Raw genomic sequence first — 15,873 nt, 5'->3', positions numbered from 1 at the left:
TAAAATAAAACTGACAATGAATTGGCAATGAGAATCATTTAACAGACATCTGTTTTGATTAAAGCATTAAGAAGAATGGGGCCAAAGCTGAACAGCTTGTAAAGATGCCGGTCATAGTTCTATTAAAGCTGCTATAATCAATATTTTTATATTAACAATTGATCAAATGACTGTGTGTAAATGTGAAAGGGAAGAACTCACAGAGAATTATCTCCGGACTCTGTAGTTCCCCTCAGCTGTACAGAGCGTCTTAGCATTTTTGGTTCAGCCTGACTCTTCTCATCAGTGTTGTTTCTAGACGTTCTACTGTTGTTTCTACCTGCCAGGGTTAGCAACTAGCTTGTGAACATAGTGGAGCATTTAGCTGCTAAAGAGTGGACATTCGCCAGGTGGCCAAAAACACGATATGAATGTGGTTGTTGCTCTGTGTCTGCTAGATGTGTAAATAGGTAACTATTTGCTTACCCTATCAACTTTATGAGGTGATAATATGTCAGTGCTATGTTTACAGCTTGTTGCGCTGCCCCCAGGTGGCATTTCTGATTGGTTAAGGAGTACCTCCACCTTTTTAGGGGAATAACCTGTTTATTGTTACCCTGTTTCAAATGAATGGTCCATTAGATGTTTGTAAGTTTGAAGTTTGGACTAAATGTACAGATACGGTACAAAAACTAGCTTAATTACTGCATTTGTTATGGTGATAACATGCTGGCGATTTCTTTATACTGTATATTAAGAATTATTAAAGGTGTCTAATTTCTCTCTTTGGGGAATACAGTATTACATCGCAGCAAAACTGTGAGTGCCTCTCTCAAGCTCAGGGATGAACAGATTTTTCAGGCTCAGGAGAGAATTCAATAAATCCCTCCTAGATTTCTCATGAATCTTGAATGTATGCAGCCATAAGCTGATAAGTCCCACACAGACCCGATCGTATCCTGAATTTGCATCAAGGAAATGCTGCAAAGAGTTGTCAGACAATGAAGAGAGAAAAAGAAAGAAGGAGAGGCCATTTTTCCACATCTGTGCTGTGCCATTGTTTGTAAAGCACCAAGGGATTTGGCTGCACTGAATTTATGCATGAGTTTGTGACATTTGACATGCAAACACACACGAAAGTCAAAGTGTGCCAAAGTGTGCAATCCCACCTGGGACATTAGTTTGAAAATGTCACATCTCTAGATATCATTCAGATAGTATTCATAATCATAAGAAATCTGACACTATTGATGCTTTTTCTGTCAGTGTGTGTTTGAGGAACATAGCAGTCGTGTCCTGACATGCATAATATTACCATCCATCGTTTGTTTTCCAGTCCCAGCCTGGTGAATAAAGAGGACAAAGTAGCTTTACAGCAGATGGTTGTGCGAGCTGATAAGACTTTAATAAGTCAGATTAAAGTAAAAGAGCTTCCCTTCAGTGCTGGGAGCCATCTTAATTGAAGAGATATGAACTCTCCATAAAACATGAGGCAAGTTTATGCATCACTCATTAAGAGTCCTGCCAAAAGGAACATCCTGAACAGAAGAGACCGTCACCTTCTTCTCTCCGTACTTCTTAAGTCTTTTAGGATGTTGACCAAATCAAGTGATCAGTTATTGAATAAATAAAAGTGTGAATACCGCATAAACACAAAGCTATGCTAAAGTTGGAGCTAGTGATGGGAATTACAGCTCTTTTGGGGGGTGGGGGGTGGGGGGGGTGGGGGGTAGGTTAACAGTTCAGACTAGTTAACAAAGCATACAAAGCCTAGCTGGAAGCGCAACGTCTCAGCAGTAGGTGTGAGGTCTGAGGTCCAGATGTGGGCTCTAATCTGTTCCTCTGAGCTAAATTCAGTCACACAGCAAAACACCCACTCGCCATGTGACTGGTATGGAAATAGATTATTTTGAGCTTTAATGTGTGATGTGATGGTAAATAAAACGTCGTTGCACAGGACCACCCATGTCCAAGGATGGATTACTTACAGTCAACTGCCCCGGGGCCCCAGACATTGAGGGGCCCCCAAATTGGTTTTGATAATTTGATTAATTGCAAATTTGTTAGGACATTTGTACATTATCACCTTAAGAATGGTCTCAAATCTTTAACTAAATTTGTGTCTTGTAGAGGGGTCCTGCGTCAAAATCTCGTTTTAAGAGCGTTTATTATTATAGTTTGTATTAGGCTTCACATTCATTTTGTTCAAGTATTTAGCATAAGTATACTTTATTAGAGACTTTACAGAACAGAGATGACAGGAAATAAGGGGAGGGCGCGATGGGGAATGACATGCAACAAATGTCCCCGGCCAAACTCAAACTGTTGACATTGCGTTTCATGTTCGGGGCCTCGACCCCTTGGCCACAGGAGCACTCCCATGATGCATATTCCTAAGAAAGTTGTGTTTAATCAAATAACCACAAATGATGTACTCCAGCAGAGGTGTATGCACTGGGTTTGGGAACATGGCAGCAGGGTATATACACATTGTATAAAGGGAAGTCGGAGCCAGATTAACGCACTAGGGGGCCCCTGGACAAAAATGAGCTGCAGGCCCCAATTTAAGTTTTATGCAGTATGTCATTTAGTTTGATGATATGATTAAACACAAATTTGTTTAAGAACATGGACCATGTACGCATGATATTAACAGCATGTCCCCTCTATAAGACAGGCCCCCAAGGAACTGGAGGAGCCACCTAAGGGCATTTACCATATAGTTTTTTAATTGTTTTTTAGTGGTGCATAATATCTAATCAAATCACCATAAAATAACTGCCACACAAACAACCTTGGGGCCCGCTTTGTCTGGTTGGTAATCCAGCCTTGGCAGTAGGTGGGGGATCTGTAAGGGCCCAACAGCACATTTTTGGCCCAGGCCCCCCTAACAGGTTAATCCAGCCATACTCATGTTATCAGAACTTAAATTACTTTCCACAAACTATTATTATATATGTTTTGAAAATACTATAATCCTTTATCTAAATGTATTTATATTTATGCTGAATTGTTGCATTGTTGTTGTATTTCAAATAAAAGCCCAAATTAACCTGTAATAAGTCTACTCTTTAAATCGTGTCTGCTTTTACCACGAATTCTTTAGCTCCTGTAATTACCACTGAGGCCTTGCATTTAACACTGCAGAATCACTTTCTCCTCTGAGGGTGAGGAGGTGAAGGAGCGCAGCAGAGAGAAGAGTCAGAGTGCTAACGGGGCTCAGTGAGGCTTAGGGGGCGGGAAAGGCCAGGCATGGATGGAATAACAGTAAGTTTCCCTCTGACTAGAAAGGATTATAGTATGACTACAGAACAGTGTTGCTTGAATAATTCATACAGAAAATTGAAGGGTGAGAAAGTATTAAGTCTGTGACTTTGGTCACCAGTAAGCAATTTTTTACGCACGGGGTCGCACCGGCCCGTGCGTATTGGAGAGGTTATCGCCTACCTATTGCGGTTCCAAAAGCTGTCTCTTCTCTTCCACCCCATTCACTAGTCACTTCAGTGTCCCCATGACCAGCGTCTCGGAGTTGAACTCAAACTGATTGCTGGAGGACGCAGACTTCCCCCACGAGTAGAGGCTGGGCGGCCGCTGCTTAAACGAGGACGTGTACCGGTAGAAGCTCTTGTGCCTGTTCTTCAGGTACTCCCTGTAGTTCTTGGTGAGGAGCGTGTAGAGGAAAGGGTTAATACAGCTGTTGCTGTATGTGAGGCTCGCCACCAGGTAGTTGATGCAGGTGTGTGTCTGCGAGGCCAGGCTCAGGGGCTTGGTGTGGTACAGAGGCAGCAGCTGCCAGATCCAGAACGGCAGGAAGCACGCCCAGAACACCAGCACGATGGTGAAAATCATGATCAGCACTTTCTGCTTTGGCGACCGCTTGCCGCCTTTGCTAATCACAGAGTTGCGCTGGGACTCTAAATAAGTGCGGGCTAACTTGACGTACAGGTAACCTATAATGATCCCCGGTGCCATGATGCTGGTGCCAAACAGGACGGTCACGTATACTTTATAAGCCAGGGGCGCCCAGGTAGGTGCGCACATCCTCTTTACACCCCCATCCGGCGTGCTCTTAGTGGTCTGGGCGACCATTATCATCATGGGCACAGTGAGGACCAGAGAAAGCAGCCAGACGCCCCATGCCAGGGCTTTGCGGTAACTCTTGGAGCGTCTCACCGTGTCCAGCGGCTTGGTGACGGCCAGATAGCGCTCCGTGCACATGACGGTGAGGGTGAAGATGCTGGCGTGCATGGTGAGGAGGTCCAGGCTGAGCAGGATGCGGCAGCCCACATCCCCGAAGTACCAGTCCTTTAGGAAGTAGGTGGACACCACGAAGGGGATGGTGGAGAGGTAGAGCAGGTCCGCCAGAGCCAGGTTGATGATGGAGATGTACATAGAAGTGGCGAAGCGGATCGAGTGACACATCACCACCAGGGTGTACACATTCCCCGACACCCCGATTATGTAGACAACGGAGAGAAGCGTCCCGAAAGTAGAGGTGATAACGAGTTCATGATCCACTGTCCCGGAGCCGCCGCCGACCCGCGGCGGACTCCTATTTAAATTGATAGAATTGTTATTCATCGCTCTGCCTGATGATCTCCTCTCCTGACGTTTTTGTTTTGCTCCGTGCTCTCGGACAGAGAAGTTTGGAAAGATGCGCACCGGCACAGGTTGTGTCTTGCTTATCCGCCTCTCCGCTCACTGCCTGCTGCTCTTTGCTCCTGACGTCACCACTGTAACACACACGGAAGATCTTATATCAAAAAATGTGTAGGATATTCAGCCGTCTCATGGGCGCAACTGTAAACATTGTTCGGCTCCGTTTAAATGAAGGAGTGTACGGGAGAGAAGAGGTGAGGGTGCTTTCTTGGACACAGAGAGATGTGATTATGCAAAAACGACTAATAATTCAAATGTTTCATTCTAAAAGTTTGGTTGAGCGCTGATCATGCACCTGCTGCAGCAGGACCAGGCCTATTAAAAGTAACTGGAGAATGTGAGTTAAAACCACGAAAGAGTCACTTTTACGCACAGAGTTGGCTACATTAATTATTTTAAACATCGCTTTTATATCTGCCAATTAATCTCCAATGTGCCATTTCCTCGCTGCAAATGATAAATTTAATAAATTGAACCAGCATAGATAAGTCATCTGTGACTACATGTGCTCACGCATTATACACTGAGAGCTTCTGATTCTGTACCAGAGATCCAATTAACGTCCTTTCTCGTGCATGTGGGTCAGCCTGCGCCTCACCATTATCATGACATTAATGAACAGTCCTTGTCATGGAGTTATGCGGGAAGTTCACATATTATTAATAAAGATGATAATCATTTGATGCAGAGATTTTAAAATGTCAGCGGATAATTAAAAATACATTTTAAAAGACTATGTAGAGAACAGAATCTCTCATTAGTCTGTTTCTTTTACAGATGCAGAAATATCTGTTAATGCTGCAGCTTCAGTTCGGAAAGTCAGTTCAATTAAGGCTCTCTTCTTGGTGCAGCGAGCCCAGGTGTCTTTTATTTTCAAGGACAACACTTTTGTGTAAGTAAAGCAGCAGCTACTTTGCCATTGGATGAATGATTTGTTGCCAAGATTAGCCTAATTTGTTTGGAATTTGTAAGCATTGCTACATCCAACAGGCCTATTAGGAAGCAAAACATGGAAGCAGATACACGTGTTCTTTTAGTATCTCCAAACAGACACCTACAGTATGTAGGTATGTATATTATTTATAAAGTTGTCCTTTTATTGTCATTTCTTTCATTTCAGTGGTGGACTTTGCTCTCTTGCATCCCCTCTTGTGTTCCTAAATCGATGAGTATGTTCTGAGTCAGGAATCATGAGCCAATAATCTTTCCCAGACTCATCCATCCACGGGTGATTGATCGCCGAGACCGACTACGTACTGTACCATCCATGCTCAAAGCTAAAACAGACTCTGTGGTTCTCTGTACGGAGTGTGTGCGCGCACATCAGTCACAGTTTTAGTTTCAGCTCATGAGCAGAGCAGCACTGGAGCCAGAAATATAACAGTCATTAGTTGGGTCATGTTGTACTGAAAGTGCAGTAGAAAAGGCGAAGGGGGTAAGAGAGGTGGCAGTTAACACTGTGACACCTACTGTAGTCTGTTTCTGTAATGTCTGTTTTCAGTTGCTTGTCACATTCTCCATCCTCCCTCCCATACACACACACACACACATAACTCCTCTTCCCAGATAAATGATTGAATCAGATGCCACAGGACATGATTTCCAGGTACATCACAGTAACACTTGTACTTCCTTTGATCTCGTGTGGCAGATTCTTACAGACAAGAATCAGATGCATTTGAATCTTTAAAATAAAGCAGATCGTGAAGAAAGAGAAAATGTCAGACTGGCCCTGCCTGACCTGTTACTTCACGTTGTCCTTCACATGCTGCTGATGACATTGGAGGTGTAAGCTGCAGATGAGCAGGGGCATTGTGACAAACACAATGCAATACAGGTTTTCTGTTATATATTTCTGTTATATAATTGACTTAACTGGTGCCATGTGGAGACTTTTTGTGAACAAACAGTACTGTTTACATTCAGTGTTTTTCATCAAAATGTATTGTGTGTATCCTTGAGGCCTAACAACTGTGTTGAATGTATTTCTTTTCTCATTAAACACTTGCAAGGGAGATTTTTTACAAAGCTGCACTAATCATTATTTTTATATCAGCAATAGACAATAAAATATATATCTAATAATATGTGTAATTTCAGAGGGGGAAAAAGGGAGTGGAGCACAGTGACTGATTTGCAGCCTTTAATTGTGCAACAAGACTAATGTTTTGGCACTACTGTGTCTTCATCAGAGTCAAAATGGAGAAAGACATGAGGCAACGACATATATAATCAACCTAGAACAGGTGTACAATTGTCATTGGATAAATGATTAAATGGGATTTCAAATCTATTGGATAATGAATCCCAGAATGGGAGTTGCCACGCCCCATGCATTAACACTACATCAGTGACAAAAGAACACAGACACACCTTAGAGTTACAGAGATAGAAGTACAGAAAGGTCAAGTGTAATAAATTAGAGGAAACATGACAAATTCAGTTCTTCATTTAGGCCAAAGGGATCCATGTGTTGCTGCAGAGCAGTGAGCTGATAATGTCTCCACCTCTAGATGAATTTTTTTCTATTCCCCAGAACTTCAATGACGCTGCAGTGCCGTAGGTAGCCTGTGCATAGTGCCAGGTTTTTTGTTCAGATAAGTAAATCTTTAAAGCTCTTTTATTTTGTCCAACAGAGTTTATGGTGTATTTTTAACCAATACATGGATGTGTAAAGTACTTGGTGTCTGACGAGTTAGAACATTGTGCACAGTGACCACAGCAGAAAAAGCCTGTCGTTGATAGGCTGAAGAGCTACATGCTGGAAACGCTCTTTCATTTCAACAGCTTTAGACTGGAGCCCTGGAACAGTGCTGCAGTTTCTGTGCTGTCTCAATTAGCCAATTGGAATATTGCGGACAAGCTGTTTTGGGTGATTACTCTCAGCTCTAGAAGTGCGTTTGAACGGTTTGCGATAAATTGTCTGGCTGACTGTGTTCGGTCCTGGTCTCACACTGTACACTGGGAAGCTGCTGATCCCGGTTCTGTTGCCCGCTCACCCGGCTCCGGTTCTGGTGCCCATTCTGGACTCAGTCAGCTAAAAGGACTGCTAAGTTAGATGCACGGCTAACTGAGCTAACTAGCTAACGGCAGTTAGCAGCAGTTATGACCTGTATACCTATATGCTGGCCCGTATTTTCTTGGAGTATGAATTCAACAGGTGGTGAGAAGTCTCAATTCTTCCATATTGCCCCTTTAAGCAAAAAATCGCTAATAAACTCACTGTACGCTACCTGTTCAGCACCAAACAGCAGACAGACAAAGTTAGCAACCAGCTGGTGAACGTAGTGGAGCATTTAGCAGCTAAACAGAGATATTTCCCTCAGGAGTTGGTTGAGACCAAAACAAAGCTAAAAGGAGAGTGAACATTGGACTTATACTCAACAGGTACATAGAAACATGATTCCAAATGAATGCTAATGTTGCTCTGTGTCTGCCAAAAATCAACTAAGGTTTAAAACCTTTGAAACCTCAATTTTTGCTAGTAGCCAGGCACGGAGTGGTCATCCGGTGCTCCCGATGACACTCCGTGCCCTGAGAGGGAGTACATTAAAGTAGAGAAGAACTGGTGTAAAGTGAGGCCAAATGTTGCAAAGTTAAAGATATGATCGGGAGCAAGGGGCATGGTTAGTGCCCTCAGCACGTCATAAATAATATTTAAAATAAAGAGCTATATACTCTTGTCTGTCAGGTGGAATAACCTCCAGTTACTCGGAGCTACCAGGGCTTGATGATCATCAACACAAATCCAGTCAGAGCTTTGAGGAAATGCCAAGTGCAAAACAATCACTCCAAAAGTGCACAGAAATTATATTTATTTCTGTAGCCTTAATTATGGAAGTAAAATTGACTAACTCTTGAAACGGAAGACACTTGGCAGAGTTTAAGTATTTTGGATTTTTTTTTAACCAGTTTTTTTTTGTCTAGTAATAAAACTAAAATATATGTTACTGGCATAAACAGAAAACTGAAATAAAATCTCAGCAAAACAGTATACGTGGTCTGTTGTGAATATGCCGAGATTGGCTTGGGCAGACGTTAGATTCCTTGCCCGAATTATTAACCCAGCGCACATTGCTACTTGAGTTACTGCCACCAACTGTTGATTAATGGAATAGCGTTAAACTGTCAGCAGGAACGTACCGTCACCTTTAATATTTTGTACTGTTTATCTTAAAACAACAGTGTTTCCAAAAACATTTGTAGTTTTAGTTCAGTTTAGCTTAGTTTTAAAATTACTAACTTAACTGAACTGACATTAAAAACCCATTTTCCCTATGTTGTGCCACTTAAACTGCTAAAGGCTGTGTTGTAATGCTGATGAGATTATTTCATGATAAAAGCAAGCCACAGATCCTTGCACTGCAGGAAGTAGACAGAAATTAACATACTGTAAATCCCATGGCCTCACAAATATGGGATACTTGTTACACAGTATGTCACTGTAGCTTCAGCAGGGAGATAATGTGTATTTATTTTTCCCATGTTTAAACTTTGTCTAAGGAGGTTTGAATGCACGTTAAGTAGGATTTGAATGGAATAAGGCACACAAATCATGGGGATCAGAGTGAGGTCAAAAGAAGAAAGGGAGGGAACAGGACAAGAAGAGTGGAAAGTGATGGGAGAATAGGGGAGAAGAGAAGTGTGAGGAGACAAGGATTTATGTGTACAGAATGCATTTGTCTTTGCCAGTAAAGACCAGGCTTTATTTTCAGGCACTACAAGTCTTATATAAGAGGCGAAACATTCAGCAAGTTATACTCCGATGCCAGAGAGGGAGGGGGTATAATTCATAGTTGTGTAATTATGTAAACACAGTGTCACTGTACAATAAGAAAATTAAGTTTCTCCTCAGAAATTCTCATCACACTAGCATCATCAGCTGATTGACAGATGGTGTAGAAACGGCTGGAGAGCAGGAAATGACATCGCGTCTGCTGCTTCTTCTGAATTGGCGACATTGGCAACATCTGCTATTTGATCACGCAAGGAACGCTGTGTTTAGCAGCAACTGCCACAGATGATGAGGTGTTTGATACATTATTTACAAGGTGCTTTATATTCAGATTGTGGAATAACACTGGAGTACAGACGTGGAAAGGTCAGACTCATTAGTTGAACAGCGCTTTTTTCCACTGACCTAATTTATGTTCTGGGATTGCTTGGCGACTTGTTCTCTGTATTGCCCACGTTGTACGGTGCATTATGCCGTGCGGGGTTTGCTGTGTCCTGAAGTGATCTGTTAACGGGCTGAAGATGTCTGGATAGAATGAAGAGGCCTTCCGTATATATAAATGAACGTGTACATTTTTTTTTTGCCTCGGTTTGCATGTGAATGTGTTTATAATCATGCAAGATGAAAATTGTCAGCATCTAATTTTTTGCAGAAAAGAGGATTCACTGTATATTTTTGGGTCATAAAAACTTGCATTGCACAGACTATGTGTTTGGATCGCTCATGTTTCATAACCTCAGATTTATAGTATCCCAGATAAAGTGCATGCGTAGATTTTTTTCCTGTTTGTTCTTGTTTCTTGTCGACTCTGTATGCAAGGGATGGGAGCTGGATTCGGCAGGTCTCGGTTTACATTGCGGTGGTGCTGACTTTCTTGTTTAGCTGATTGCGGTTACCCACAAATCAATGCTTGTCTCCTGAAAGCACCAAGAAACTCAGTAATTCTGCTTCTTGACCTGATTTTAAATCAACTTGCACTTTTTCAGACAGTTTGTCACTCTCTGTGTTGCTTACCTTAAAAAAAAAAAAAAAACTAGAAGAAGATATGCAAGTTTAAACAACCTTTTTCCGTTTTCGACAGGGTCAAACATCGGAGGAATGCCATATGGCTGAAACAGGAACCAACAACTGCTTCAAACTAATATTAGCTTTTTAAAATACCATTCATATCATTCTTTTTCTTGTCACCCTTTTGACAAAGGAGTAGGAATCCGTAGCAACATCCTTTGCAGATAGACAGATAGGACTTGTGAAAATGTGGCTTTAATTTGCACCACAAGGGGCTTAAATGATTTTATAATGAGTGTATAATTCCTCTATAATTATACATTCATCCATTTATTTTCTATACCTGCTTATTCTGTTCAGAGTGGCCTGGGGTTTATCCCAGCATGCAGTGCGTGAGAGGCAGCGTGCTAACACATTTACACTCACATTACACTTTACAGCTTCTGGAAATAAAACAAATTAACCAGTTAAATATGCATGGTTTTTTAACATGCATCTTAAAGAAATGTAAATAAGCTTTTTTGCATTTTATTCTAAGACTTTGATGAGAAGATCGACATCAGTCTCATGTCTGTATGATAAATATGAAGCCACAGTCAGCAGGTAGTTAGCTTAGCAAAAAAAAAATCTGCCTACCAGCACCTTTAAAACTCACTAATGAACATGTTGTATCTTGTTTGTTTAATAACAAAAAAAAGAAATGCAAAAATGACTTTCTTGCTTGGAGGAAGTCACAGGGCTGGCCAAGAAATAGGCTAGCACGCAGCAGCACGCAACTCCCTGTGAAACCTTAAATTGTTGTTTTTACATTTCTGTTTGTCTGGGGATTAATCAAAACAGATATAAAGTTTTAATTAGTGAGCTTTAGAGCTGCTGGAAGGCTGATTTTATTTCATCTTCGGACAGAACTAGGCCAGCCGTATCCCCCTGCTTCCAGTCTTTATGCTAGGCTAAAGCTAATCGCCTGCTAGCTCTAGCTCAATATTTAGCGTAGAGGCGTGAGAGTGGTATTGATCTTCTCATCTAACTCGCAGCAAAAAAGCAAATAAGTGTATTTCCCAAAATGTCTACGTATTCCTTTGCAGTAGCCTTCACAGTTATGTTCTGGCACCAGCAAAACCTCTTCTACATCTCACTGCCTTTGTCCCCTTCTTACGTTTTTGAGGATTGTCATCTAATTGCCCAAAGTTTCTGTGAAATATGTATACCTTAAGAGCATATTAGGTTTTCAGGCTTGTCATCTGATACTGTACTTTCGGTGTCCCTCCCCTCTTGATAACTGCTTTGACAAACTGAAAGGATTGACCTTGTAAAGCTTTGTTCTGGTTCTTGTTTCCTTACAGTCTCTATTGTCCTCAATGTGGTGTGTTCACTGAGCTTCTTTATCATATTCTTACACCTCCATCTGTTGTTTTCTGCGCTGCCTATCTTTGTGTACAAGTTTGTTCTTTACTTTTAATGCCGGTGTATTAGGTTGCTCCTTTCTATAATTATAGCCTTTTCGGTTGTTGTTTTCAGCGTTGTAGTCTCACTGTAAGTTTTTGCCTGCTCACCGCTTTCTCCCTTGTCAGCTTCTTGACTGACCACCCTCTTTGCGCACCGTTTGAATGCTTATGCTGTTGGTTTGGTTCTTGCTGCTGGACTTATCTGACTACCTTAAGGTGCAGATCAATGCATGGCTAATGTAACTGCTGACTCAAATACCTCTTACACCACTAATGCTCTGACTCCATTACTGCGCTCCACATGAATTCCACCACAGTTAAAGTGGCAAATTGAAATGCCTCAAAATTCTAATTTCATACTAAATTTCAATATCAAATAGCAACAGATCTATTGTCAGAAACATACATTTAGTTATGTATACCTACCTATACCCATATTGGGTTACCTATATCTGTCCAAAGGCATTGGATACATTAAGGGGGAAGCTCCATGCCACTGGTTCAGAATTAGGATGACACAAATCCAAACCTCAGTTTCACAAAGGAGACAAATGGGCACTGCTAGACCGTGCTATGTCCTTTAAAGTAGGGGGAGACTTGAAATTGAGGTGCACAGAAAGCCTGTCCAAACAGATCCACTACCCCCCGTTTGTTTCTCACTATCCACTTGAGCATAAATTAGAAAATACATATGTAACATACATGACATACACTGAAGCTAAAATCAGGGAACAGAAACACATCCGGTTCAGAGGACACCTCGGCATTGGTGCTTTCTGAAGTTGGACCTCAATCACTTATCAGCTAAAAAAGCAGTTCCACAACAGTTTAAATAATAATAGAGGACCTGCCTTAGATGATACTGTACGTTCGTGATGCATATTCCCTAAGAGATTTGGAATTAATCAAATGAACAAAAGCAAAGTGAAATTCCCTGAAACTGTTCTTTTGGGGCTTGGGCAGTTGTCGATGTTGCCCAGTTGCTTGTGTGACATCAAGGTTTGGATGACCAGGTTTAAATTCCTGGTAGTCCCCACCTGTCATTAGATGTGATGAAGCCTGTTGGATGATTGTGAAATGTGTACAAATCCAGCTGGTCAATATGAACTTTAAACTCAGATAAAACCTGTGTCCAACTATCAAACTAACTTCAGCCTGGTGTCTGACCTGCAGTGCAGCGGTGAGTTTTTTCTCACACATCAGCATTTGATTGTGTCTGATTGGGCTGTTTGTCTCGACTTTTCACAACTTGTAAAAACGAAGGTTTTTTTTTTTTCAGACATCCTGACAAGTGCAGCTCTGATTAATTCCTGAGAAGTGAATGTGTGATGTAATCGATCAATCAATCACCTGCTGAGCTGAGTCAGACAGAATCTGACGCATCCTCACTCATCTTGTCATCAGTATAGATGACAGTTTAAACAATCGGCTACTCATTTAATATGTGGCCTTTGCTGTGTGATGTAGCGCCGCTGCTTATTTTGCTTGAATCTTAATATATTCCCTGAATATTATATTTCATAAAATGTGATTATTTCTTTGATGTTAGCAGAAGTGCTCTTTATTTCAGGAGAGGCACAGTGCTCTTGTGCTCATCTACATCCATGTTAATTATTGGTAGAATTACTTGAAATGTTCACTAATCTCAAATAAAGTATACTTTTTATGCATTTCCAAATAGACAAAAATACCAATAGGTACTTGTAAATATCAGAAAATTATGATTTCACCATCATGAGGTCTCATAGTGAGCAGGTAAAGTGGAGTTAATGTTGTCACTCCATCACTGTTACACAACTTTGCAATTTTGTTTGCTGCTAGCAACTTTTCCAATGACCTTGCAACTGTGTTTCTCAAAAGCAAATAACAACAAATCTAAATATGTTTTTGGATCATGGTGATCATTAGATTTGAAAAATACTTACCTTGGCATCCTCCAGTGGTAGTATCAAAGACAGCCAGACAGCAATCCCTACTGCTCTTCCCCCCTTCACGGATCCGACCGGGGGAAACTGAGATGAATGGGCTAAATGCAACACATAGGCCGCACCAGTTTCCCCCACGATAGTCTCATTTTCCTTCAAACAAAAACTTGCGACCAGAATTATTACTAATAATCGCAGAAAAAATTTGTGGCTTTAAACTGTTGAATCCCCACTTATTTTGGGACAAACTGGTACACGCTAACACATGTAGCTACATGTGCACTGCTAGTATGTGTATTACAAAAAGGTGTGATTATGTTTCATTCACGCAACACAGCTCCGTCTTGTACTAAATTAAAGATCCCCTCTAGACATGCTTTATGACATATAACACTATTCTGCTATGAGTAATTATTTCTGATAAGCTTTTTTCCACAAAAAAGCTAAATTACCTTGTTAGAATTCTTCAAATTACATGTACTCCTTCTACTGCGTTAAAAAATCCGGAATTTACGAATATGCAGATATTGTGCATTTTAAAAGTGTAACTGCTGGACACAAGACGTCTCCTACTTCACTGTAACGTCTCAGTGTAAGTGACCTGGAGGTTACAAGTTTCCACATCACCGTAAGTTCCACATCATCTGTAAGTTGCGTACTGGACCGTGACTGGCTTCCAAACTATTTGTGATGTCACAAAATCCTGCTGGTACGTCCACTCAGATTTAAGGTAAGCACTTTAACTTTCCTCCTTCAGCCAGTGAATGTGAAAACTAACTCTGCACATACATCATTCAAAGGGAGACTTCAAAGGGAGACTAACTGTTTTGAGCAGTCTTTGGCTAAATTTGGCTCTTGAAGGCCATGCTAAAATGGTGACTGTGCTGCGCTACATACAGTGCCTATAAAAGGTATTCAGTTTTTCGGTTTTTATTGTTTTGTGTGAAATCAGGATTTTTGCCAAAAAAGAAAGAACAAATCTCTATTATCTAACAAAAAAGAAGATTGTATGATTCACTCCATTTACAGTGACGCATAAATCATCACTAGTGCTGCTAATTTCTTTTAGAAGTTTTAGAAGATAGTGACTTGAAGGGAGTGAATATTTATGCTAGATGAAAAGTCATGGGATCACCAGAGTTCGTACAATTCATCCTCTGGGAAGCATTAATGTCTGTACAAAACTTCATGGCAATCCATCCGATAGATGTCAAGATATTTTAATTTGGACCAAAGTTGTGGATCCCTAGAGCCATGCCGCTAGTGTGGCTAAAAATCCTAATTATGTCCACTGTGAATCAATGTTGTAAAAACGCTGAAACATCACAAAATTACTTTGTATAGACATTGTTAAAAAAGAAAAGAAAACAAAGACTTTGTGTAGAATAAATTGGAATTTTAACTGTGACTGTAAGAGTTGAGCTTTCAGGCTCTGATAGAAGATACAGAGACATCTCTACTGTCCCGACTGAGGAGCAAAGGTCACCCCACGTCTGGGTATCTGGGTATCATGAGTAAGCTTCTCGAGTGATGACTCAAGTTTTTTCAGGCAAAAAATGTACCATTTCGATTTTTTAATGTGGCCGATTCATCAAAACATCTTCGAAAAGTTGCTCCAAAGCGTTTGGAGCTGGCCTGCTGAACCCTGGACGCTGACCAGCTGGTCAGTTTCCTTTGGAAGATAAATGCTGGTCTCAGAGTCGAAATCTACTGTTTGTTGCTGGTCCAGTAAGTTCGGCTGAAGGTTCATTTGCATCAACATGGTCAACGTGTTGGAAGCTCAGAAAAGATAGTCAAGTGGACCTTTGAGTTGAGATTAATTTGTCACACAGGTGTTGACAGTACAGTTATGTAATCGGCAGAGGCTGGCTGAGCTTCCGTTCTGCGTACTGCTTCCTTTGTCCCATTCAACTTCCCAAGTGTGTGAGTTCTGACTCTTTATTGAGAAAGGCCTATTATGGTCTGGCAAGGCCGCAGATTATGTCAGCGGGCATCATATTTTAAGTAGGCTGTGCTGTAGAGGACTGACAGTTCTATGATGTCAGCACAAACCCTTCAGGTTGAACTCTTCATATCTGACCAGGCTCAACTGATTCTCAGTGGATGTTTTCCAGATTTTAAT

General features: G+C 41.2%; 1 protein-coding gene across 2 annotated transcripts; it reads right to left on the bottom strand.

Moving 5' to 3' along the window:
- Window positions 1-1,718: 1,718 nt before the first annotated feature.
- Window positions 1,719-14,612, bottom strand: LOC122867908 (urotensin-2 receptor). Of its 2 annotated transcripts, XM_044179354.1 has the most exons (3): window positions 14,204-14,611; window positions 13,752-13,917; window positions 1,719-4,712 (listed from the first exon to the last, which is right to left on the bottom strand). In XM_044179354.1, exon 3 carries the CDS (start codon window positions 4,558-4,560, stop codon window positions 3,475-3,477), a length of 1,086 nt encoding a protein of 361 aa, XP_044035289.1. In that variant the 5' UTR covers window positions 4,561-4,712; window positions 13,752-13,917; window positions 14,204-14,611; the 3' UTR covers window positions 1,719-3,474. The 2 variants fall into 2 exon arrangements, with proteins under 2 accessions (XP_044035289.1, XP_044035290.1); XM_044179355.1 differs by lacking the exon at window positions 13,752-13,917 and having other exon boundaries at window positions 14,204-14,612.
- Window positions 14,613-15,873: the final 1,261 nt, after the last annotated feature.

This window comes from Siniperca chuatsi, linkage group LG20 (assembly GCF_020085105.1).
Source record: "Siniperca chuatsi isolate FFG_IHB_CAS linkage group LG20, ASM2008510v1, whole genome shotgun sequence".
In the NCBI taxonomy this organism is placed as follows: Eukaryota; Metazoa; Chordata; class Actinopteri; order Centrarchiformes; family Sinipercidae; genus Siniperca; species Siniperca chuatsi.
This window is presented reverse-complemented; position numbering and strand designations above follow the sequence as displayed.